This window comes from Choristoneura fumiferana, chromosome 3 (assembly GCF_025370935.1).
Source record: "Choristoneura fumiferana chromosome 3, NRCan_CFum_1, whole genome shotgun sequence".
NCBI lineage: Eukaryota > Metazoa > Arthropoda > Insecta > Lepidoptera > Tortricidae > Choristoneura > Choristoneura fumiferana.
In genome coordinates, this window is record NC_133474.1 from 3,382,548 (window position 1) to 3,408,109 (window position 25,562).

General features: G+C 39.2%; 2 protein-coding genes across 4 annotated transcripts in view; one reads left to right on the forward strand and one right to left on the reverse strand.

Annotated features, from left to right (window-relative positions):
- Positions 1-1,066: 1,066 nt before the first annotated feature.
- fs(2)ltoPP43 (female sterile (2) ltoPP43) lies at positions 1,067-8,008 on the forward strand. The gene is made up of 5 exons (XM_074085257.1): positions 1,067-1,388; positions 2,490-2,782; positions 4,582-4,772; positions 5,473-5,636; positions 7,839-8,008. Exons 1-5 carry the CDS (start codon positions 1,242-1,244, stop codon positions 7,962-7,964), a joined length of 921 nt encoding a protein of 306 aa, XP_073941358.1. The 5' UTR covers positions 1,067-1,241; the 3' UTR covers positions 7,965-8,008.
- Positions 8,009-8,470: 462 nt separating this feature from the next.
- Positions 8,471-25,562, reverse strand: part of ush (Zinc finger protein ush) — a 354,793-nt gene continuing 337,701 nt past the window's right edge. For all 3 annotated transcript variants that reach the window (XM_074085243.1, XM_074085242.1, XM_074085244.1), the window contains exons 2-3: positions 13,996-15,908; positions 8,471-13,473 (exon numbers count right to left, since the gene is read on the reverse strand). In XM_074085243.1, coding sequence (XP_073941344.1) covers positions 13,078-13,473; positions 13,996-15,908 — 2,309 coding nt within the window. In that variant the 3' untranslated portion in view covers positions 8,471-13,077. The remainder of the gene's footprint in view (positions 13,474-13,995; positions 15,909-25,562) is intronic.

The window sequence follows — 25,562 nt, forward strand, 5'->3', positions numbered from 1 at the left end:
AACGTAATTATTATATATACATAACCTAGTTCTATATTATTTAATGTTTATCTTTGTGATATTATACACTGAAGGTGTATAAATTGTTACCCGACACTATTTAATTAAGGGGTGAATGTGTCTTAAAATTAAAAATGTTTTTCGTCTTCCCAGTCAAAAGCCCAATCAGCTGATTTACTTAGGTATTACGGGAAACGAAAAAATTGTTTTTTCGTATTTCTACCCATTTTCCTGAAATGTTAACTTTTTACCCGACTGCCCGAAGGAGGGTTATGTTTTTCAAGCGTATGTATGTAAGTATGTATGTATGCATGTACCTATGTATGTATATTTTGTAAAAAAATATTTTTAATTTAGTCTTAATTAACCTGTACATTATTATTAGGTTTAACTATAGGTGCAACGTGTTAAGTACGCAAAACTTCTTAGTTGGTGACTCAGTCCATGAATTTTCAGTAATAATTTGTAAATATTGAATGTCCTTAAATATATATATATTTTAATTAAAAGTGAGGCCTGATCATTGATATACCTACATCATACCTACCATTTTTTTAAAGAAGAAACCTACGCCTAACCTATACACAAACATATTAATATATTCACTCTTAATTACTTCTTAATTTCTAAGTATTTCCCAAGATACATTTTGTAACCAGTAACTTAATAGACCACAGAATAATTTATTTTCCCAATAATTCGGGTAACAGTGTAGCAGCTGGCAACACAATTCGTCACGCACACTAGCATCCTTGCAAATTGTCTGACACCGTTCTTACGCACACTACAATATTGAGTTGCCGCATTCACGAACGTTTTGTTTTTAGTTAGGGCGGTATCTAGTCGAGCGAGCGCGCGAGACCAATCATTCATCTAAGGCGTCTGGTAATCGCCAGTGTGATAAGGTTCTTTGAGGTAAATTATAAAATAAAGTAGGTTGTTTATATGGCCCTAGTATTTTATTATTATTATTATTATTCCCCTATAAACATTTTGTTTGACATTACAATGACATTGACATTATTTGTTTTTTTTTTTAATGTCCTGCCGTCCTGCCTGACAGCACCTGACATGACTGACTGACATATAAAAAGTACCTAACCTACCACGTCCAGTCCGATCGACGGCAAGCACTTTACTTAACAATAGATATTTTTGCTATTATTGTTTGTTACAATTCAACCTTCTGAACGCTAACACTAACACCACATAGGCTGTCAAGGCAAGGCTGCGCTATCGCCATGGCTGCGCCTACAATATTGCGCGTAAAGCGCCGCCTAGAAGATAATCCACAGGATGCTTTGGTCCTCATGTGTAAACGCTTGAAGACTAATGCTGATGAAGTTTCTCCTTCCCTGTTTGTATTTAGGGGTACGGTGGAAAATCAGGTTAGTAAAGTTTGGATGTATTGAATGTTTATCCAAGTACAGTCGAGTTCTTAAACTTCTGAGCAAACATTTGATCAAAAATATCTGAACACGACTATTGTTAACGGCGTAGAAGCGTGTTCAGATATTTATGAACAAAGTTTTGCTCAGAAGTTTACGAACTCGACTGTACAGTAGTTAATTGGTGTTTTTTAGTAGACTGACATGGACATGCATGACACAAGCTCTTAAAAATTTCTTCGAAAAGCTGGCAGACGATTTATTAAAACCTACTTCGATTATGAAGTTTCAGTCCCATCCATGGGACATAAGAGGAGATATTTATACACATAGGCGTCTTTAGCCCATATAGCGCCCGTTTGCAATTAAAAGTTTTAGCGTCATCTACGAAGCGCGTGGTCAAAATGGAATAGAGGTTCAAAGTGCCGCGGCCGGCGCCGGCGCACCTAACACCGCTGCGCCCGTGTGCAACGCACACCCTGCACTATAGGTAAAGACGCCTCTGTTTATACAAATAAAAGTTTTTAATCATAGTCAAAATACCATGCACAGGACTTATCACACTAACACTCACAAGTAATATTTACCTTGACATTTCGGCAAAATTACAGTGGCCGTGGTCATGAGTAGAACCACTTGTAACCACCAGTTCATTAAGTCCTGTGCGTGGTATTTTGACTATGAGTGAAAAAAAGTTTATTTTTAGTTAAATTATCCCTAAACTTTTATTTTTGGAAAGAAATAGCTTGCATGTCCGTTTGTCTGTGGTAATTAACAGCAAACTGAATTTTTCTATTATTTTTTGAGCTGTTAGTGATTTCTCATTTTTGTGCTTTATCAGTGTCAATTTCAGATTACTTATATGCAAAGTTTATCTGGAAGAGATCTATTAGCAATAAAATTACCTAGAAAAATTTACTGCTGTGTTCTATGAAGTTTTGTTTACTTTGTATATTAGGTTATTTGTATGTTTGTTTTTAATTCAATAGTATTTTCTGTTCTGTGTGTTCAATAAAATTTTGTGTTGTGGGCTGTATTGTAATAACATAGTGAGTGTTGTGAAAATTCCAATTTCTGATAGTTAATTTCTTAATGTTTCAGGAAACATCGCATGTCAAAAGTATACCAAACTTACACAAAGATATAAAACTGAAATCAACACCGAATGTTAATGACATTATAGACAAAATACGTAAGGAAAGGAAAAAAGCTACTGTAGAAAGTCGGTATGAGGTTGTGAACTGTCACCGAGGACTTACAGATACAGATGCTGATCAGTTTGACTTGGTAGACTTGGCACAGAGAGACCAGAAGGATAATGAACAGTATGCATATGATTTGTATACAGCTGCGAAGCAAGATTTTGATATATCAATGTTGGATAACTTAGTTAGGTATGTAACTAATTGTTTTTTTAACTAAAACTTTCAGCATCTTGGTCAATTACTTCTTATTTCATTATGTGAACCAAAACTTAGTCTTGTAGTGTCCTGAAGAAAAAAAACATACAGCCAAAACCATCTACAACAACATCAATGTTGTTAAAGATGGTTGGTTGTTATTACCAGTGCTATTTTGGTATATAAGATTGTGTTGGAACTTTGTATTGGTTGTTACATCTGAAATGTTGTTATAACTGATGTTGCTATAAACGGTTTTGACTGTATTTAGTCCTGACTAACTCATTGCAAACAAACAAACAACATCCAAAAATATTGCATTGGACACATCTCGCTGATCCAGTAGAATAATGACATATCTCCTTAAATTTTTGAAAACATCCTTTTTTTTTTGTTTATTGTATTGTTATGTATTATTCATATTATGTTCGTATATGTATGCATATATTTGTATGTAGTAGTTTATTTCTATATTAGGTCTCTATTATAGATTTGTGTATTTTATTATTTAAAGCATTGTATTGTAGCTTTCACTAGCTATTTTAACTTTTAAACTCACTTTTTGTCTGTCCCTAACTGAATGCTCCTCTCATCCGCTCAAAGGTTGACTGGTAGAGATCCCTTAAAGGGATAAGTTCGCCTTTGTACATATATCTTTAAAATTTGTCAATTGTGTTTGTTACTTATTTTGTACAATAAAGAGTTTACATAAATACATACATACACACATATTTACAAGAAAAAAGTTATAGATTTTAAATTTACGGTTTAGTTTAGCCAACTACAGGGACCATCTGATGATTCACCCAAACCCAGTATACTTTTGCAGCCAAATCCAATTAAAAGACTTAAGAGAGCTGTTGTGCTGCTTTACTTGGGGAAGACGGAGCAGTGGCTCTGCCTTGCCAAAGTACAACCTCTAGCAACACACCTGATTATAGTCTAGAAGATCACTTTCTTTTGTAATTGTCACAAAGCAATTGTGTCGATGCTCTGTTGGATGAATGATATATTTATTTCTTCTTTAATATTTTTCATTTCTGTAACAAAAAGTTCTGAAGTGGGGTTCTGTAACGTCATTTCTATGTAATCAACAGTGATTGGGGATTTGGATGCCATACTGCGGGATGTCAAGTAGAAAGAGTAATATGGATATGGTGTTTATCCTGCAATACCAATTAAACTGTTCGAAAAATAAATGCTATTTCCGTGTTAGTATTATGTGTGTTGGTAATGATATAAATAAAATTTAGAAGAATGTATTCAATCAACAGAATTAACATTTATTTAAAACATTGACCCGTAATAGCAATTTATTGATAGTCAATAATATGACAAAAAACTTCCCTTTTGTCCCGAAATCCCGCGGCATATCCATACTAGCATAATGTAGGCCATTCACCCCTAGTGGCAACCAAATCCCCAATCACTGGTAATGAATGTACATAGACTTGACATCACATGGAACTTTAGGCTTTTTCGTTTAATTAAAAAAATAAAATATATGGGTGAAGACTAAAAAGTTGCACAACGTTAAAGCTGCGTTAGCAGGTATTTATAATTACTATTAATTTTTTCCATTGTGACACGACAATTATCCATACAAATGTATGATTAGTTTTCGTGTCACAATGGAAAAAGTAAATGGAAATTTTAACTACAATATTTTTTTTAAATAATAACTACCATATTTTACATGTCCATATATTATATTATTATGTATTTTTGTTTTACAAATTTAGCCCATTGAGTTTGTTGTGCATTACTACAGTTCCAAACTAATTACATTACAGTATAGAAAATTACGAAACAGACTTGATATTCGGCTCACACCGCGACAACGGTCGCTGTACGCCATCGAGCGACGAAGCAGATGATGATGATGACTCTAATGATGAAAACAACTGGCGGAATGACTATCCTGATGAAGAGGACAGCATAGATGAGGAAGATATGGTGCGTGCTGTGGAGAGAATTGATATAGGTATGGTTTATTTATATTTGTTATTAATATGTTTATTATCCCACTAATCCCACTCACTAGTATTATAGATAAACGCGAAAGTTTGTGTGGACATATGGATGTTTGTTTGGATGAATGTTCGTTATTCTTTCACGCAAAAACTACTGAACGGATTTCCATGAAATTTGGCATACAGGTAATATATAACATGGATTAACATATAGGCTACTTTTTATCCCGATATTCCCATAGTATAGGGATAAAATCTTGAAATAACAACCGCTGGAGTTAGAGTCATGAAATTTGGTATGTAGGTAGCTGGACGTCTGGAATAACCCATAGGCTACTTTTTATCCCAATATTCCCACGGGATAGGGATAAAATCTCGAAATAACAACCGCTGGGCTTAGAGTCATTAAATTTGGTATATAGGTAGCTGGACTTCTAGAATAACACATAGGTTACTTTTTATCCCGGTATTCCCACGGGAATTCACGGGATAGGGATAAAATCTTGAATTTCAAACGCTGGGTTTAGAGTTAAAATTTTGGACAGTTGTTCTTAACACAACCTCAATGAAGATAACGATACTTATAAATTTTGGGATTTCCCAGAGAATTTTGCAAAATCCCGGAATTTCAATAACTACCAGATCGAATAGTTTACGCGTGCGAAGCCGTGGGTAAACTAGTTATTAAATAAAGCCCATTTAATATTTCAGAAGCTGACCTTTCGAGCGATGCCGGTGAAGACCAAATATACGACGAGCCACCCCAGCTCAGCAATGAAGATGTTTTAAAATACGGAGCTGCGTATGCTACTTACAAAGCCAAGGTTATTGGCACTCCGGGGAAAGAAGATTTTGTACATTGTACTACTATCAAGGTTAGAAGAATTTCTAGACTAAAAATTGTATAATTAATTTGAATGCTGAAGGGACGCTGCCTCTTTTGGATGCGACCTTCGCGCCATCTCAAGGAGTGCTAAAAGACAGGCGAAATATCGCTAGATGGCGTTAGTATCGTGACGTCCGTTTGAGGTTACGGTCTTGCTTGCGATTGGCTCATTTAGTTATTAGCCAATGAGGGCTATCGTTTTTTGTCTCACTAGATGGCGCACTGTTGCGTGAGGTTTTTAAGTATGGCTTTCAAAGTCTGTTATTACGGGCGTGAAAACAAAGTTTAGGTTAAAATAAAATCATATTTAATACACCTTCAAACCGTACCATAAAAATATCGAGCATGCCACAGTGTTGCACAGTCCCCGTTTTGTTCGGAAAAAAGGGAGGACAAAGGTTTCCTAAAGACAAAACTGTCTCAAAACACAGACATTCATTGCCCCGGAACGCATATTTGCCATAATTAATTACAGATATTGCAAAATATTCACAAAATTATTCTAATTCTAAATAAACCCGCGTAGCTCACCCAAAAACTATGAGATTTGACATTTCGGAGACCTCACGCTACACTAGCGCCTCTAGCGGCGAACTCATTCGCGATAGCCCTCATTGCAAGCAAGACCGTAACGTCAAACGGATGTCACGATACTAACGCCATCTAGCCGTATTTCGCTTGTATTTTAGCCCTCATGAAAAAGATACAGTCATTAAAAAAGTTATTTCCGGATCAATCAACTTTAGTGTATATTTTCTGTCCCGTGACTTAAGAGACACCAGTGAGAAAAATGTTTGCAATGTATACTATTATATTAGTATGATTGGGTGATGAGCCATGAAGGAATTGAAACAGCCAGAAGTCCTAACTTTTAGTGGATTTATACCCCATACAATCATAGTTTTAATATGTTATTCAGGAGACGCTACCATGGGAACAAGCTACACTAAAAAGTTAAAATTTGTTATGAAGCTCTCTAGCACAACCGATAAATAAAGTCTAAAAAAACAAAACTTTTGTGTCTGTCTGTCTATGTCAACTGTCACTGGTGAGTCAGGCTAGTTAGGATACCTACGATTTCAATAACTGCTATTATTTATGTCAATCAACTTTGTGGCTCAGGAAACAACATTGATACAGTTATTAGAAAAATGTTTGTGTACCTACCCCGAGCATGCTTAGGAGATAAGCCAACACGATACTAACGCCATCTATCGATATTTCGCCTGTCTTTTAGCCCTCATTAAGTTGCACGTGGAGGTCTGCTGAATCCACCTGTCGACAACGAGTGGACGTCAAAAGACGAGGCGGTGCTGGCCGGGTGCCGAGTGGCTCTAATGAGCTGTGACCTTTAAACGCAATGCGTTTGACGCACATCTAATCTAACCAATCACAATCCACGCAATCTAATTACCAGAAATGCGTTTGCCGCTGCGCTCACCGCGTAAGGCAGTTGTCTCACCGCTGGCGAGGAAACGATTGGCTATCGACTATTTTCTCGCTCAAGAAACGAACAAAAGATAAAAGATCCTGTGTGAGTAAAGGAGACATATAAATTAATAGTTGATCGCTGGCGGTTCACACTGCCGGTGAGAACTCGCTTTACATCTTTTGTCGCAGCGACAAGATCTATAAAACTCGCTGAGCTATGAAACTAAAACGCTCAGCGCTGTTAGCTTGGCGGCCGCCCGGCTCGAGCGAGTGGAGCGAGTAATCGCCCGTCGCGCTCGAACACTCGCTTTTCACTGCTCGCCCACTCGTTTCTAGTTACTCGCTCTGCTCGCTTCTTGCTCATCGTCGGCGGTGGGACAAGTGCCTAAGACAATATTTGGTAATTGATGTGCGTGCGCGTCAAACGCATTGCGTTTATCGCAGCGTTTTCCGCATAAAATAACCGAGCGCTTAAGACTAACGTCAAACAGACCTGATGATACTAACGCCATCTAGCGAAATTTCGCCTGGCGAAATCCGTCCAGCGTGAAGTTACACAAACATGACACAAATCTGGTCTACGTGACGTCATATCCTAAGACCTGCTTACAAAAATTTTAGATGTCTAATCAAATGTCACTGATTGCCATTAAGTTTAAAATTTTGCTTTGCCGCGGGTAGATCCATATATTTGCAGGGAAAGGTCCACTTGGTACACGACTCAGTTTCTACAACTGTAGTGGTATTACGTATATTTAAGTTTTTCACCTGCAACGAATCTCTTCAAGGTTACAAGGACGACAGCGACGAGGGTTTCTACTATGGAGAGGAGCAGGACTCCAGGCAGTTCCGGGAGCAATATGATTCTATTGATGAACCAGATTGAACCGGTTCTCTGGTGTCCTTTTAAATATAAGCATTTTTAAGAAATAGTGTATTTTTTTCATCCTTTTAATTTCTTATTATGGCTTTTAAACAAATGTTTAGACTCATAATACACCTTGCAAAATCTGTACTAAAAATATCGATACAGCCCAGTAGTTGTCATAGTTATGCGCTTTGGTTGTAGGATACAAATTCTCCGAAGATAAAAATCTGGTCTCAAAGACAGAAATTAACTGGACCATCATGTATGCAGTATTTAAACAATGGCGTTTGCAGAAACTTATTGCACTTTTCCATTCTAATTCCACTTAGTAACTGCAGTTTCTACACTATAACGTATATTTACATCTTCACCGCCTCACGCGTGACACCACGCCTCTAGACGGCCATTCATTACCAACATTCAACTCGAAATTGTCGCTGGTTTTTCTGTGGCGGACAGAGCACGTCGCTTCTTTTTTTTTGTGGCGGTGAAGAGGTTAACCACGATGCAAAGAAAACAAGGCGTTAATATGTGATAAATAATTTATTGTCTTGCGTATTTTTACAATATCATTGTATGCCTACATCATGTTAATGATTTATAATTACATGTATTATCACTTTAGGGTGTTTCTACAGACTCATCAAATAATGACCATTCACAGTAGTTTTTTGATATATTGTAAGCAAGTGGGAACTTTAAATGTCAGATTTCAATCATAGTATTCGGATGTATTTTATGTGGTTTGGGAGCAACCGAATACAGATGCACAAACGAAGTATAAATAAACATTCAAAATGAGACCTTAAGCTAAAGCGAAAAAGTATAATTAACACGTGTCTAGAAGGCTCTAGTAAAAATAACGGCTTGTTGTTGTAGCTATGAACCAATTTTCAGTTTAATTATTTGAGTTATTCTCTGTTCTATTACTATCTGTTACAAGTTATTTAATAAGTAACTAAAACAAAAAGTTTTTTTTAAGAGCTGTACCACCGTGAATGGTAATTTTCGATACAAAAGTCTATAGAATCACTCATATTAACATTCTAATAATTACGTTTATTTTAAAAACTTATTTCACAACGACACCCGAAAATCCATCTTATTGCGACGCCTCAAAGCCTGTTATTGTGTAAAGTGGAATTGTGAAATAAATCGATACATAATGTATGGGAATTTCCAAAGTTTATGAAGTACATTTTTTATTAATTCCTTATATTTCTTGAGAGGATTTTTATGAATATTTATTCATAAAAAATAAGGTGTAATCGACCAGGATTCTTAGTGAATTCTCAATGTTTCTTTTGTGCAAAACTTTAGGTCCATCCAGTTGTATTTTGTAATTTTCATGTTTATAGTACTGCCACAAGAGTTGAAGTGAATGATTACACACACAGCTACGAAAAGAACTGATTGCACAGAAGGAGAATGAATTAAATGAATGAGTAGTTAAATGTCAAAATCCTGCTGTCATGACATGACATGTTCTTGTGTGCATGACCTCTACTCTGGTGGCACTGCCGGTAACTATATGAAAATACTAGTAGACCAAGATCCCATAGCAGTCAGACCTTCGTTATACAAGGTGTTAACGCATTCACTGCCACCGACGCATATATGCGTTTTCGGAACTTCACCCAGTGCCGCTGTCATAATTATTCATACATCTTGAACGCACATGTGCGTCGGTGGCACCTGTGGAAGTCAGGTGGCAGTGAATTCGCGTTAATTAAATAACTGAAAACAGCAGACACCCCAAAAATATTTTTTCATCTTAACTTTAGTTGATTACATTTATTTTTGAATACCTTCATTATTGTAAAAGATTCGTGTGTTTTGCCAAGTCAGTAATTCTACTTCATTTCTAACTCTACACTCATAATTTTTATTTGTCAGTTGCGCTTTGACGTTTTTAGAAGAAACACACATTGACAGCAAAACGGCCAGTATTAAATTATCGAGATATTATGCAACCTCCTTAAAATATTGAATTGGCATCATAACTTTTAGACTGGGCTATAATAAAAAGGGATTTAAAAACACAAAGACGACCCGATTTAAAACATAGTGTAATCGATTCTAGGTATTCAGGATTCTGAGCAAACTACTTTCTGATTTTCAGTTATGTAATGAACACCTATTGTAGTATAAAGGCGGAAAGTTTTTTTATATGTAGTTCTCATGCAGGTTACAATGATATAGGTTTTGGGATGGCCTTTTACAAGGATGACTGTACATAGGTACTCGATTGATGTGAAATCAAAAAAAGAATTTCGTAGCTAAGTCACTTAATCCAGGTCGTAAAAAATGCCTATTCGAGATATCTTCTAAATTAACACATTTCTGAGAACACAGAGTATGGCACGTTATCAGATGCAATTCGTAACAATGTCATGATTTCATTATCTATGACCACCGAAAAAAAAGAGCGGCTACTCCGAAGTTTGTATCGTAACGTCCTGCTCACGTACGTATTAAGTACTATAAGCGTAAGCGGAACAGCACGATACGGACCAATTTTCCACACCGAAGTATAAGGCCAGATATAAAGCCCTTCTTACATAGTTGGGACATTCAACATTAACATTGGGCAGGTCGGTGTTCCAATTTATAGTTGCGAAACTTTAAAGGTTATGTAAACCAGTGGTTGGGTAGAATGGAACTCCAACCCAACTAAACTGAAATTTATTAGAAAATTTGCTTCAACCATGTAAAAAGTTTAAAAAGACGTCTCACAAAGTCAATTTTTTTAATAAAGAACAACTGTAAATCTTATTTTAATTTATCCAAAAAGTATTACACTTTGTGAGGCGCAAAGACAACGGTGGTCAAGAACGAATTGATTTAACAAATATAACGTCATTTTTTAATTGTAATAACTAGTCAATGGATGATTAAATTTACTGCAACTATTGATCTATTTTCGTTATGAAGCTTGTAAATAAACGTCGAATGAGATACAAGAATACAATAAACCTTTTGCCCCTTTTATTTCTAAATGGACCCTTGTGAGTTATCTGTGGATCTGTTGTCATTTATTGAGAAAAGATTCTAGAGTGACCCGAGAATCTAAATCGGTTATCTAATGAGTTTTCTCGTTTCTTTTTATTTCAACTATGTCTGTAGGAATCATAGTCAAATACCTATGGGTACCTACTGGTATTATTTTTAACCATTTTGTATAGCTCTTTTTAAATTTGTAAGTAGCTATATACGTTCATTCAGCTTCATAACCATAAATGATCAAACGTTTATTGCAAAGTCAGTATTGAATACTTTTGGTCGTGTTTGCGCATTAGCTTGTATCTTTCAAATGAGGGAATTGTCACATTATGGGGCTGTTTCACCATCCATTGATTAGTGTTAACTGACGTTTAAATGTGATGCCGTCTCCGTCTATTCGAACATAACAACTAGAGACGGCATCACACCTAACCGCCAGTTAACACTAATCAATGGATGGTGAAACAGCCCCTAAATGAGTGGACGAGAGAACGCATGTAGTGTAACAAAGCCTTAAAGGTTGCGGCTGCGTTCCATGTCCACACACATACAAATACCTTTATTTTTATATAGAAAGTTTTTTTTTTAATTAAATTTGACAAAGGAATAGAAGCTGTACAGCCGCAATACACGATATTAGTTGCATACTAACTTTGCCTATACATATTTCGAGACGGACAAACACAAAATGACAATTTACAAATACGTCTACGGAATAAGTCTTGCGTTTTTAAAACTATAAGTATTAATAGTGAGATAGCTATAAATGCATTACGATTACTCTAGCGATGCTTTGGCATTGACAAAACATGGTATTTTTATATCTTAAATCCTTAACTGTATGAATGAAAATTTAATCATATATGCGGAATTGATTCTGCGTATAACGAAACGTGGATGATGTTGTCTCGGTTGTTTGCGAAGCGTAGTAAGAGACAGCAAGTGTTTCGTTTCACTCAGAATTGTTTAACGTTTACAGAGTGGTTTAAAATTTAAGTTGTATACTAAAAATAATTTGCTTTAACTTAATATCATGAGTTTTACGGCGTGATTAAAAAAATTGTTTAAATTTTGGTTACCTAAATGATAGTAGGTAGTTTATTATTATTACCGTAACAGTTGTCCTGATTACTTATCTTACAATTGACACAAAGACAATACAACCACAGCTGGTTTACTGCTTCGTGAAATGAAATCTAGTTAATTTGTTATATACCTACTAAGAATAAAATTCAGGTTTTATTTGATTGAATATAAAGTTGATATCGATCATCCATAGATGGCGGTGCAAGTAAAACCACAGACAGTTTAAAAACTCACGATAAAGTTAGAAAATTTACTGAGCAAGCTTTTCATAAGACCGTCCGTCTCTATCGTACTAGATAAGTCGAAAAAAGACGGATGCTCTTAAAACCACATTTATTACTACTATAGTTCGTAGATCCTGTAATATTCATTGCAAATACTCGATACCCTAATAATAATATTAAACAAAATTAACAACAAACCAAGAACAATTGCTTAGAACAAATGGTAATAAAATTTTGTTACAATGTAATAATATCTTTACACATACTATAGTATTTACAATTTGGTAGTTTTAAACGTTAACTCTAATACATACACGATTAACTATTTTAACAGGTTATAACAAAAAAAAAACTATGCAATTGAGAGCTATATATTATGTACATTAGCCGTAATTATTCATTCATTCGCTCACCGTCAAAATTTAAACAGTTTAATTTGGCGTTGATATGCAGTGCAAGTACTTATATCGGATTAATTCAATTATTGCACTCATTAATTAATATAGATCCAAAAGTGTTAGATACATACTAAAATTTAAAGATACCGAGCGCATATCAAGGCTTAGCAAGCACGCAATCTGAAGTAGAAGCTACTATCAAAAGTAGATAAGTATAGACAATAATATCAAACTTTTAAATACTTTTAATGTAACATCTACCTAACTGAGGTTCTCGTCTGAATACCAGCCAATAAAAAACCCAATTGAAGATTCCGTACGGAACCCCAGTACGCATCAATCTCCTAGACTAAACCTTAGTTAGGGTCTTTCATAGTATGCGCTCATCAAAGAAGTCCATTCCAATTTCAAACCTAACGCTCATAGCACTTCGTTGACTCTGGCGGTTGGCAGCGCCGGGGACACGTTATTATTCGCCGCGGCATCTTGGTTATTGGCCGTGCAATAAAACTGCTTGTGAGCCTTATAAGTGGCAACGTATTTGAAGGATATGTCGCACGATTTGCAGTAATTCGGAGTTTCCTCTAGCTCCGGCTCTGGTTCTTTTTTGATGTCGGCCGCGGGTATGGGGGATGTTTCTTCTGGCTCGGGATCATCGGTGGCGTGGACGAGTCGCGCGTGACGGACCACGTTGCCGCGGTATGTCGAGGTGTAGGCGCAGGAGCTGCAGCGGTGCACCCGCTCCCCCACCGCGGGGGAGGGGGAAGCAGTCTCCCGGTTGTCGTTTTCAAGCACGCAGGCTATGTAGCTCTCTTCCTGGAACAGATTGAGATTTTCGGTTGAGATCTTTGTGTTGATGTGGCCAATGTTACATACATTGAGATTGACGTCAGCGCAACTGTTGTAAGGAGTTGAAAAAGAATGAGTAAGTAAATCACAAAATTTTAACATTTTTAAAACACCTACGACGGATGTGAACATGATTTCACGTAAAGTTTAAAAGTACTTTGCCGAAGTCAGGTGAAAAAAGTGTTGTTGTTTTTTAGAAAAATATGGCGCTGTCCATTGGAGGACGATTTTGCCAGTGTCTAGTAGGTTTTGCCGTTGTACGGTGAAAAAGTGGGAACGTTATTTTTGTGCCCAAACAACTTCTCACCCTAAATACATTAACGTTCTTCACAAACTAATCATTTCGTGTTTGTTAATGTTTTTGGAAGTCATTCACGATGACGCATGCCGTGGTTCTTATTACAAGTCATGTCTAATTTTGACAAAATCACGCGTCTTCGTGGATGGCACTAGGTATAAAACGATGTTATAAAAAGACACCAGACTTACCTGCAAATCCGCTGGCTTCTTCGGGAAGTGGATGCGTATGTGTGTACGCATGCCTCGCAGTGTGTTGCCGCGGTACTGGCAAATGGTGCAGCGGAAGGCTTTGACGCCGGCGTGGGCCTCCATGTGGCGCTGCGCCGCCGCCGCAGTCGGCGACACCACGTCACAGCACGGACATTTCCAACCGCCTTCAGACCCCGAAGAAGGCCTAGGAGCCTCAGGAACAGTTCGCGGCGAACGCGTCTCGCGCTTCGTGCAGTAGTAAGACTGATGTGTCGTCAGATTATCCAGAGAGCTGAAGTGAATCCCACATGCCAAGCAGTAGAGCTGGCGGTACTGTGGAGGCGGTCCTGGTTCCGATGGCGCAGGAGCTGGGCTAGCCCGGCCATCCGCGGCCCTCGAGGAACAGTAGTGGCGCTTGTGAATATGATAATTCTCCTGTTTGTAAAACACGATGTTGCATTCTTTGCATTTTGAGACGCCTTGCTTGACTAGGACTTGCGGAGATGCCCCCGCCAGAGGCAATTCTGAAGCTAAACGTATAGCTACAGCGGGCGGTAAGACGGGCGCAGCGACCACTGGTGGGAACTTGCCTTCAGGTGTAGATGGGACACTTGGGGGTTTCGGTGTCAGACCTCGCGGCGAGTCTCGCCGTCGACGTTTCGGTGAGCTCTCTCCGCTGGGAGAAGAAGAACGCCTTGCAGGCGATGGCGTACCCGGAGACCCTGGCAGCGAAGGCGCACACACAATTTGCTCCGGTGTCGCAGATCTCAATCGGTTCTCTTTCTCATGCTCATCTGTTCCTACCGATTCAGGAGTACGCCTCACACTCAGATCAAGGGGTGTACCACCATCTTTTAAAGGTTCACGCGGCCGATTAGCCGATTTCAAAACTTCTGCGTCCTTTCCGTCTGAATTCATATTTGGTAAAGCTCGGCTCAAAGGCTGAAATGTACCGTTAGGTAGCAGGAAACACGGCGTGTCAGGGTCCGGTAAAGTCGTACCAGGTAGAGTGCTCGCGCCTCGTAACAGAGAATACGGCACGATGAGGATGGGATTAGTCGGTAGCGCTAATGCGTATTGGTTTTGAGCAGGCGGAGTGGCACCTGGTGAGGGAGGTGCGGAGCCCGATGTCACAGAGCTTCCTCTTGCCGAAGGCAGAGCTGGCTTCACAACTTGCCTCGTGCTGCAGTAATGTGTTTTATGAGCTCGATATGTTTGGATGGAGCTAAATCTAATATCGCAGTCGGTGCAGTAGCGATCAGGTGACGGTTGGCCCTCGGTCGTGTCTCCATTGGAGGTCGGCGCTGGAGCTGGCGTTCCGCTGCTGACCGGTGACGAAGAATGCATGCGCATGTGTCTATTGAGACTGACTTTTTTGTCAGCGCTATACGAACAGTAGGTACAAGCGTACTGTTTCCCTACTCGACGTGGCGTCTTCGCGTCACTGCTAGATTCATCAGCGACGGCATCAGCACCCGGTTCCACCGATTCCGACGGCTTCGGTCGCCTACTAGTGCAATAATGTTCCTGGTGCGCTTGAAGTGTGCTCAAAGAAGAGTAGCGGATACCGCAAGGCGTGCACATGTACCCTGTAGGGGCGACGGGGAAGAGCGATGGGAACGCAGCTGTCAGCGCCAGGTAGTCTCGGGCTTGTGCTTGCGTCGTCGGCGGCGGCGGCGGAGGTGAAGGTGAAGGGATTTCACGCTTGAGGGTAGTAGCGGAAGGCGCGAGCGCAGGGTCGGTGGCGAGCGAGGTGTTAAGGCGCAGGCGCGGCGGTGAGGCGGCCGGGGAACCGGCGGAAGCGGACGCGGGCGACGCGCCACCGCTCGACGCGGGCCGTTCGCCCCCCGAGCTCGGCGTGCGAGGTTCTCCTGGCATCGCCTCGCTCTCGTTTCCCCATTCCTCGTCCTCACCTGAAAACAGAAAAGTAAACTTCATTTTGCATCCCACATCTAAACGCTGTTAGCTGTTAACAAATGGTGCGGGGCTAGGTACTTTATCCTGTGAATTGATTAACTTTCTAGTAGGTAGGTAGTCAGTTTATAAAGGAACCAGTGGGTGTATTATTAGAGGCTAATGGAAGTGTGCAAGGTACAAAAAGTAAAGCCCAGTATCTGCTCCTATTAGTGTCGCTGAAACTGGCGATAGTCGTCACTCGTCACGTTTCGTGCTATCGGCCGGCGTCACTCAGATCAGGGCCCGAGTCGAGGCATACATTAGCTCTCCTAATTGAGACGTGCCCGCGCTATGTAAATGTCGCCGCGTGGGTGGGGCCGACACAACTCAACAAATGCGAGAAATGTTTCCAGATAAACTTAGCCCGAAGGATAGCTAGGGCATCAATATTGCATGCCAAACAGAAAAAAAACTAAACGGGCACATGTAATTGGATCTGATTTCCAGAAAGCGCTGGCTCACCTTCCTTTTTGAGCGACAAAGATCTCTCGCGAGCGAGGAATTAACCTATCTTTCGCGCAGCGATCTCGGCTCAAAACGCCAATTAATGAGGGGCTCAACTTCATTCTCCAGGCTGTGAAGATCATTATATGGGCACGACAGCGCGATGGGCGCGACGATTGGGCGCGCGGGCACTGCCATCTCGCGGTAACGAATACCACTCGAATCGGATTGCGTTCGGGTCACGCTATCCTAGTCGCCCGCGCTGATTGGTCCTTATGATTCCTAATGACGCGTGATTGGCTGTTAGACCCGGGCGACGTCATACCGCGAGTTATCGCCGTTCGTTAGCGAGCTTCGCTAAATAAGTTATAAAGCGATTGTTCGGTGAAAGGTACGTAGAATCAGATAGATGGCGTGACTGGGCGTCGTTTATGCCGCGTTCGCGAAACTGAGTGTCGTTTCGTTAAATGATATTCATCTGTAACCTTTGTCTTTATAAACATGTCAAACGAGCACTGCGGCCTTTAAACGAGAGAAGCATGCGAGCATATGCTTTGCCCGCATAGTTTTGGCGACACAGCTCAAAGAATTATCAGCGCTTTGTTGCGCCACTCGCATCCTCTTGGGAAGTAAACATGCTTGCAACCTAAGTCATTATTAGTATTCATGTGCAGTCAAAGAGTACCTCCACTACATTAACATAAATAAATATGAGCAACGAGATATTTGACACCGATTTATTATTGACCTAGACTCAAAGTAAGCAATTCAAACTTAAACGCCTTAAGAGCACCAACCGACAGAAGTACCTAATCAAAATTATTTTTTGAAACAACGAAATATTATGCTCAATTCACAATGACATTTATATTCGACGAAAATTTGGCAGCTTGTATCACCTCATGTAAACAACGTGTAAAGTATTACTAACTAACGAACACGTGTTCGGGCGCCATCTTGTTTTTTATCTGTAGCATCAACTCCCAATTAAAATAGTCGTGCATCGGTCGCGTCACAATCTGCCTGATAGGCATCAGAGCGTGAGCGATCACCTACTACTTGATAACCACTACCATTGGTATGTAATCCATCAATGATGAATAAATAAATGACACCAGTCAACAGACCGCGTAGGGATCTGTAACTTGAACCCAAAAACAAAAGGTTACTTTTTTATATTTACACTGGGCCCATAACCTATAATAGTGTCGCACGTTCGAGTTTTTGATAACGGCTGAAATGGAATACTGCCGGCTGTCAATTCAAAGAGTTTGTCAAGTGCTACGAACGCACATGTGCGTCTGTTCAACTATATGCGTTGCCGTGGTATTGTAGAGGTGATTATGGCATCTCAAATAGAAGGTAATGGGCTCGCAGATATGAGTATTTTGGAAGTTATAACGCGAAATTTTACATACAATTTATCTGCATATATATCCGCTAAGTCAACGATGTATGAAGTTTCCAATAGGCTGCAGACAGACTTACATTACATTATTATTATATATTACATTAAAAGCCAATAGTAATGCGTCTAAATGTCAAACGAGATGTACTCAAGCTTGAAATTGATTGTCTGATAGGAACGGACCCGATAAAAACTTCATAAATAAAACATTCATTCCATTATGTATGCCATGTCGTGGAACTATTGTGATTGATCTTAAACTGTTAACACTGCCTACAGATATTGAAGCTGGCAACTTTTCCGGCGAAAGTCGAGGCATTGACCATCTAATGTCAGTGTTGCCAATTGAAATAAAACTTTTCGGCTAATATAGGCCTTAAACCTTAAACCTTTATGTATGCCTCTACATTTTGCAATCAAACAGTCGGCAACACTAAAATCTTTTTCACAATTCTGTGCACATTATCGCTACCAATTGAATCGAAATACAATGTCCTTTTCACAGTCAAAATCATTGTAACATCGCATTGCCCGACGAGGGAATTAAGTATGAAACTTGCTGTAAGAACATTCTACGATGGGCGGGAATCAATGGTTCGATAGTACATTTGGTTTCGTTCCCATAATTTAGGCGCCAATCCGCCATCTTGATTACGCAGATATAGCACGAGTGGGGTGGTCAATGCTAATGCTGAATTACATAATGTAGAACAACTAGGTATACAACTCGCGGTGGATGCGGAAAGCACAAGACCGGTCTGAGTGGAGAGCCTTGGGGGAGGCCTATGTCCAGCAGTGGACGTCTTTGGGCTGACATGATGAGGTATACAACTCATTATCCTTGAAAATAAGCAAAAATATACACTATTTTAACTGATTAGAGGGCTATTTAAAATAGTTGAGTTTATTAGCAGGTTTTTCTTAACAGAGGTTTTTCCCAACCGGTGGCAGATTTTTTTGATCTACGACTACATAAGGTGTTTGTAACAGTCTAAATTGAATAAAGATGTTTTGACATTGACTTTGAGCTTATTTACACCGTAGGGAAAGTTAGAGACGGAATAGGTACCTGTTGAATTAATAAAATCTGGAATTTGCTGTCTAAAAAGCCAGCGACATACTCCTAGTACAAAGTTTGAGTACTTATTATGTAGGTACTTTGCATTTCATAATTAAAAAAAAATGTTTTAATGTCGCTTATATTTATTATTTTAAATTAGTTTAAGGTAGAATACTTTAATACTTTGTGTTAATTTACGAATAACAAATGTAAACGCAAATTAGAAGCATAATGAAATGACTCAACCTCGAAGGAATCTTAGTGCCATGTAAATAAAGTACCTAAATTAAAATCAAACCGCTAACTTGCCAACTTAGAAAGTATTTATCAAAGTTACCATCAACAAAGACTCTACACGCTGTCAACTTAACGTCACTACGATTTGGACGCCATTAGTGCTGTGTTGCCAGTTTAAAATAAAACATGAACAAAGAGGTTGAGTGACTGTGTAGATTATCGATGTTGGCATCTTGATTTGTTTGTGTTGCATGTGTTAGTTCATCTGTCATGTGGTAAGGAATGGACACAGTTTAATTCAAATTTGGAATGTTCGAAATTCAATCGCTTCTGTTTCTTTTTAAATAGCTTCCGCTAGAGGGATTTAATCATTATAATAAGAAATTAAGTATTTAAATAATCTCGACGTTTCAGCACTTCCAGCTATACTGCAGTAGCCTTGGACTGCTGAAATCCTACTAATACTTATTAAAATGCAAAACTGGACTGGATGGCAAACGAGCAAGTGGGTCACCTGATGGTAAGAGATCACCACCGCCCATAAACATCTGCAACACCAGGAGTATTGCAGATGCGTTGCCAACCTAAAGGTCTAAGATGGGATACCTCAAGTGCCAGTAATTTCACCGGTTGTCTTACTCTCCACGCCGAAACACAACAGTGCAAGCACTGCTGCTTCACGGCAAGATTAGCGAGCAAGATGGTGGTAGCAATCCGGGCGGACCTTGCACATGCTCCTACCATCTGCAAATGGTATATGGTATGTGTGTATGATGCGTTTGTTATTCTTTCACGTTAAAACGTTGGATGAATTTGAATGAAATTTGGTATCCAGATAGTTGACAATCTGGAACAACACGTGGGCTACCTGTATATTGCCGCGGAATTGGAAAAAAACCCAAAATCTCAACCGTTACGTTTAGACTTTGAAATTTTTTGGGAAAACCCACGAATATTTTCCAATCCTGGAATATAAATTCTACGAAAACTTTTGGGAAATCCCGGACAACCATTCCAAGGCCAAAAGCTACATAATAATAAAAATAATAAATTCATTTATTTCGGGCAACTTGGCCCATACAATAAATACCTTACAGACTAACATAAATATTTGTTATCAATAATAATAAAAAATAATTTGGTGACAAAACGGCATGACCCCTTTGAGTCACCGTCACCGACGTCGCATTCATCTGCGGCATGCTATGACCATAGTTTTGTATTAAAATACCCTCATTATTTTATTAAATTTCTCTCAATATTTTGATATGCGCAACCGTCTAATTCAGCAATTCTAGAATTTAGCTAATATATTTAGTGCGGTATCAGATGGTGATGACGACGGGCGTGCGTCACGATCGGACGCGCATTAACATATCGCGGGTTCGATTCCGCTATCACCCTGTGTCGCGGACTTTGCCGCGTGTCCATTCACCCACGAGATTTCGTAAATACCTACCCTAAAACCCCTAACATTAGAGTACTGTAGAATCTAAGAGACGTTTTGACTTATAGGCACTTACATTCTCGACCCCCCCGTTTTCGCAGGAATCTGCAGGGCTACTACGAAATTCGAAAAATCGAAGTTCGTGTCGTTCGGTTTCTCTGACACTTATTCCTACTATTTAACACGAGAGCGAGAGGGACGGTACCATACCAACTTCGATTTTCGAACTTCGGGGTGCCTCAGGAACGCGGTGAGATATCAAGCCGAAATTAATATGAAATACCTGGGTAAGGGCTGGTTAAGGTGTTAAAAAGAAAGATACAATCATTAAAGTAACCTATTTAACTTAGAAAAGTTGTAAATTTAGTTAGGTATTTGTTGTAGGCTAGGTAAGTTTTTGATTCTCTTTATCACTTGACATCGGAAAATTGCACCATATGATATGGGTAGAGCCACATTTAAATTAATTAATAATATGAAGCAAACACACGCAATTTCCTTAATATAAAATTTAAATATAAAAGGTTGAAATATTGACGACCGGATGGTAAAGTTGTTAGAGGGTTCGATTCCCGGTCGGGGCAGATATTCGTATGAATAATACGTACGTTTGTTCTCGGGTCTTGGATATTAATATGTACTTAAGTACGTACGTATGTACTTATCTATATAAGTATGTCTATCCGTTGCCTAATATCCATTGTGTACATACAAGCTCTGCTGAGTTAGGGACTAGGTCGATTGGTGTCAAGTGCCCCATGATATTTATTTAAAAAATAACTCTGAAGACTCATAGTGTTTGATTTCAAGACACTACAGTAAATGCGACGTGGTATTGTGGAAACGCCGAGCAAAAACGTTGGTGAGCGAGGTAGATAAACATTTCCTTGTAGTGGGCATGTCCTGGCTCATGACGAATAAATCGCGATGTCCTCGCGCAAGATAGCGGACGTAATGTATGGAATATTGTTGAAAAATCATTTCGTTAAATATATACGGGGAGGTTACTGCCCCCGTTACGAAAAGTGCAGTAACTCGAGTTTTTGTCGAAATTGAGTTAAATACATATTCAGAATCAGCAAAACGAGTTCTACAACTTCTTCTTTGACGTATTTACTGTAAATCGTCAGGATCCATGATTTACAATAAGCATAACTGCAGTAACTCGAAATTGGGGACATGATTAACAAACCATAGGTGCAGTAAGTATAGATACTGCACTGATTTTTTAAATCATTGTATAAAAGTGCAGCTTCTAAAGTTACTGCAATTACAATTTGGAGAGATCGCGTATAGTGCTGTTGAGCCGTGAAATCATAACTGCAGCTTCTAAAGTTACTGCGCTATGCTAGCTGGCGCAGGCGTACTGCGCGGGCGCACGCCTGCGGATTAGGTAAAATCCGTCGCACGCGACGCGACGCGCGCAGTGTGCTTTGCTAACGTTCACATTATTCCAGTTAAAAGTGCCCGTAGCGATACATTGCGGGGTCACAATCACATTATTCCAGATCGATCGTGCCCGCAGTGTCCATGCTACTGGAACGGTCACAATCCAAACAAATTGCCCAAGATCGATCGAGGACCGCTGTTTTATGTACAATAAAGTATATACATACATGCATACATAATGTGAACGGGGCAGTAGGCGTCCACCCGCTCCGTGCGAGCCCCGTCAGCTGCGTAGGCCCTAAGCACCTAAGAAATAATAATTCTTGATTTTATTAAAACTTGTTATGTTACCAGACCGGCCGCTGTTCATATAAATAAAAAAGTTATCGAAGCCCACCTTCCGGTGTTACGAGTCCATTATTATACACTGACGATCAATAGGATAGTTAACTTTCCGTACAAAGTAATATGTTATTTTGCTCATCAGGGTTTATATCGCCGATATTTAGTCTATAAACGTATAAATTGTAACGGTCCTAATGTGCGTAGGGCAGAAGTACCGGTTTTGGCCACCTTAAGCCCGTTTTTGGCCAGTTGACATTTGAAGTCATATATAAAAAGTTATAGTATTAAAATAATATGTTTAGTGAGTTTATAAATACTGAAACGAATAAAGTTTGTAATGATTTATTACTATAAATTTATTTCAAACGTGTAATATATATATACAATAAACGTGTACCGTGGCCACAAACGGTACTTCTGCCCTACGGTCTAAGAGTCGTGTCGTGTACAACGTATCCTTAAAATGTCTGTCTCCTCTTCACTTTAGGGTCGTGGTTCCCCCGGGATTGGTCTAACTAGCTGATCCATAAAACGGGAGCGCCAAAGTTCGCATACTCTTCGCTAGTCATACCGTAATTTTTGTCCGAATCATCGTTTGTCATAATTTTTTCTCACTGAATCCTTATTTTTCTGAAAATTTTAAATGGTCATCCTATAGATAACTATAGGTTAGGTAGGTTTGTTCTATAACAATTCTGAACAACCATTAGATTCAGAGAAAAAAGAGTTATTACAAACGATCATTCTGACAAACATTAATTTCGGACCTCTTTAATCTCTACCAAAATCCACAGCTGCCTCGCAAAAACTGAAATTAAAACAAAAAGTTTATACCAAAAGCTCTCTACGACATTATCGCATTTAACAGCCCCTAACTATCCCTATCCATAACTAATTAACATTCCCTAATCACTATGAAAACGAGGTGAAATTAACAAAAAAAAATTACCCCACTTTCTTATGGCAACCCTTTTCCACTTTCTTATGCCACCTCCATAAGAACCAAATTAAGGGTCTGTCGCCCGACAAGTGGGTGCTTGGGGCCTTTTTGATTTAATGTGGTAATACTGTATGATTGATGTCGAGTGTGTTAATATTCATGAACCCTAACTAAATGTACTTGTTGTCCAGGCGTGAGAAACGTGGACGCGGCAATTTTGCACCCATTCTGTTTCTATAGTCCGTCCGACAGTTAAGGATAAAAAAATAAGGGTTCTGAATATTATTTTTACTGATAAAAACAATAATTGAATACAATTATTAACTGTAGAATACAATTACAAAACAAATTGGCAATATGGCGTCCATTCGCTTGGCGGGCCGCGCTTCTGACAATATTTGGAAGCCTGGTACCACGAAACTCAGTTGAACAGTCGCTATATTCTGCAGAATTAATGTTTTTTTTTGTTTTTTACCCAATCCAGAGCACAGATCTGAAGTCTAAGAATCCACAAGCAGTGAAATGAATTTATTATTTTTGAAATTTAATGGAGAGTTTTTAATTTTAAGGGCTTAAAATTGAGGATGATGATGAAACAATGCTGTGGTGTTAAGGAAAAAATATTGGTTTATTTCAATTCCAAATTATTACTTTTACGGTCATCCCGTAAAACCTAAATTGAAAATACAAAAATACCAGAAAAATAGGACCAGCACTGGGAATCGAACCCAGGTCCTCGGTATTCCGTACCGCGTGCTATACCGCTACACCACTGCTGGTCAACGGTACAGACACGAATTTCCCCTATGCACCTCATATCTCAGCTTGTTTGTTTCTTATTTAGCCACTTAAGCAGTGACGCTAGCGACATCTATACCGTAGCCCTCATCGAGAAACTTTCGGCACTCCATTGGAACCAACCGCCCACCCGGACAAGAGATGTAATAGTGTATTGAACCAATGAGTGCAAAAATCTCATTTTTCTTTTTTTTTGTCTCATCTCCCTTTTCCTTAACACCACAATGATCGCATCAAAGGAGTTATATAAGGAAAGCTATTTTTTTAATCCACCTGCGCCAGTTTCATGTCACGTTTTTAAGTTATAACTTATAACATAAATGCCATATCCACTTTCAACCGTTCTCTAGCAGCCAGGTTCATTCATCACTTACACATAACATAACATACTTGTAATTAAAAAAATAGTAGCACACACGTGCGATGTGAGATAACGGCGGGAAATTACAAAAAGGTTTGATAATGGCTTTTGTACTTATGAAAGAAAAACAAATAAATTGAAGAATAAGTTTCAGTTCAAAAAATATTTTTTAGCAGGTACAAGTTTTTAGTAAGCCCTGGTGGCCGAGTGGTTTGACCTATGGCCTTTCAAGCAGAGGATCGTGGGTTCAAACCCCGGCTCGCACCTCTGAGTTTTTCGAAATTCATGTGCGAAATTACATTTGAAATTTACCACGAGCTTTACGGTGAAGGAAAACATTGAGAGGAAAGCTGTACAAACCTGCGAAGCAATTCAACGGTGTGTGTGAAGTTCCCAATCCGCACTGGGCCCGCGTGGGAACTACTGCCCAAGCCCTCTAATTCTGAGAGGAGGCCTGTGCCCTGCAGTGGGACGTGGCAGTGGGCTGGGATGATGACAAGTTTTTTTAATGACGGTACTTTTGGTTGATCGTACTTGCATCCAATTTACATTATGTATACCAAATTCTAAGTCAATCCGATCTATTGATCATTCATTGTGACCCAAATCTATTGATTTGGGTCACAATGAACTTACTAGATTTGACCCAACAAAAACAGAGCAAGTTAACGCATTCACTGGCACCTAACTTCCACAGGTGCCACCGACGCACATGTGCGTTCAAATGAATAATTATGACAGCGGCACTGGGTGACGTTCCGAAAACGCATTATAAGTGTGCGTCGGTGGCAGTGAATGCGCTAGTACGAGTAGTATGACCTATGGTCTTCTAAGTAGAGGGTGACGGGTTTGAGTCGGGGCGAAGCCCGCATTTTTGAGTTTTTCGGAATTTGAATGCAAAATTACATTTGAACCAAGAGCCGCACATAAGTAATGATGTGAAATGAAATTAAATAAAAAAAAATATTTTAATTTTTGCTTTAATGCTTTAAATTGATTTGAATTTGAGTCTAACAACTGGTAGCATTGGTGAACGGTTGTGCTGCACTGAGGATGAACTCTAGTTGAGTTTGAAACACGTCAGTGTAATATGTTGGTGGTGATAGTCGAGATTGTGTGATTTGTGTGTATTCTTATAGTGTAGAAGTTGCAGGCGCTGCATGAACACACATTTGTTGCATA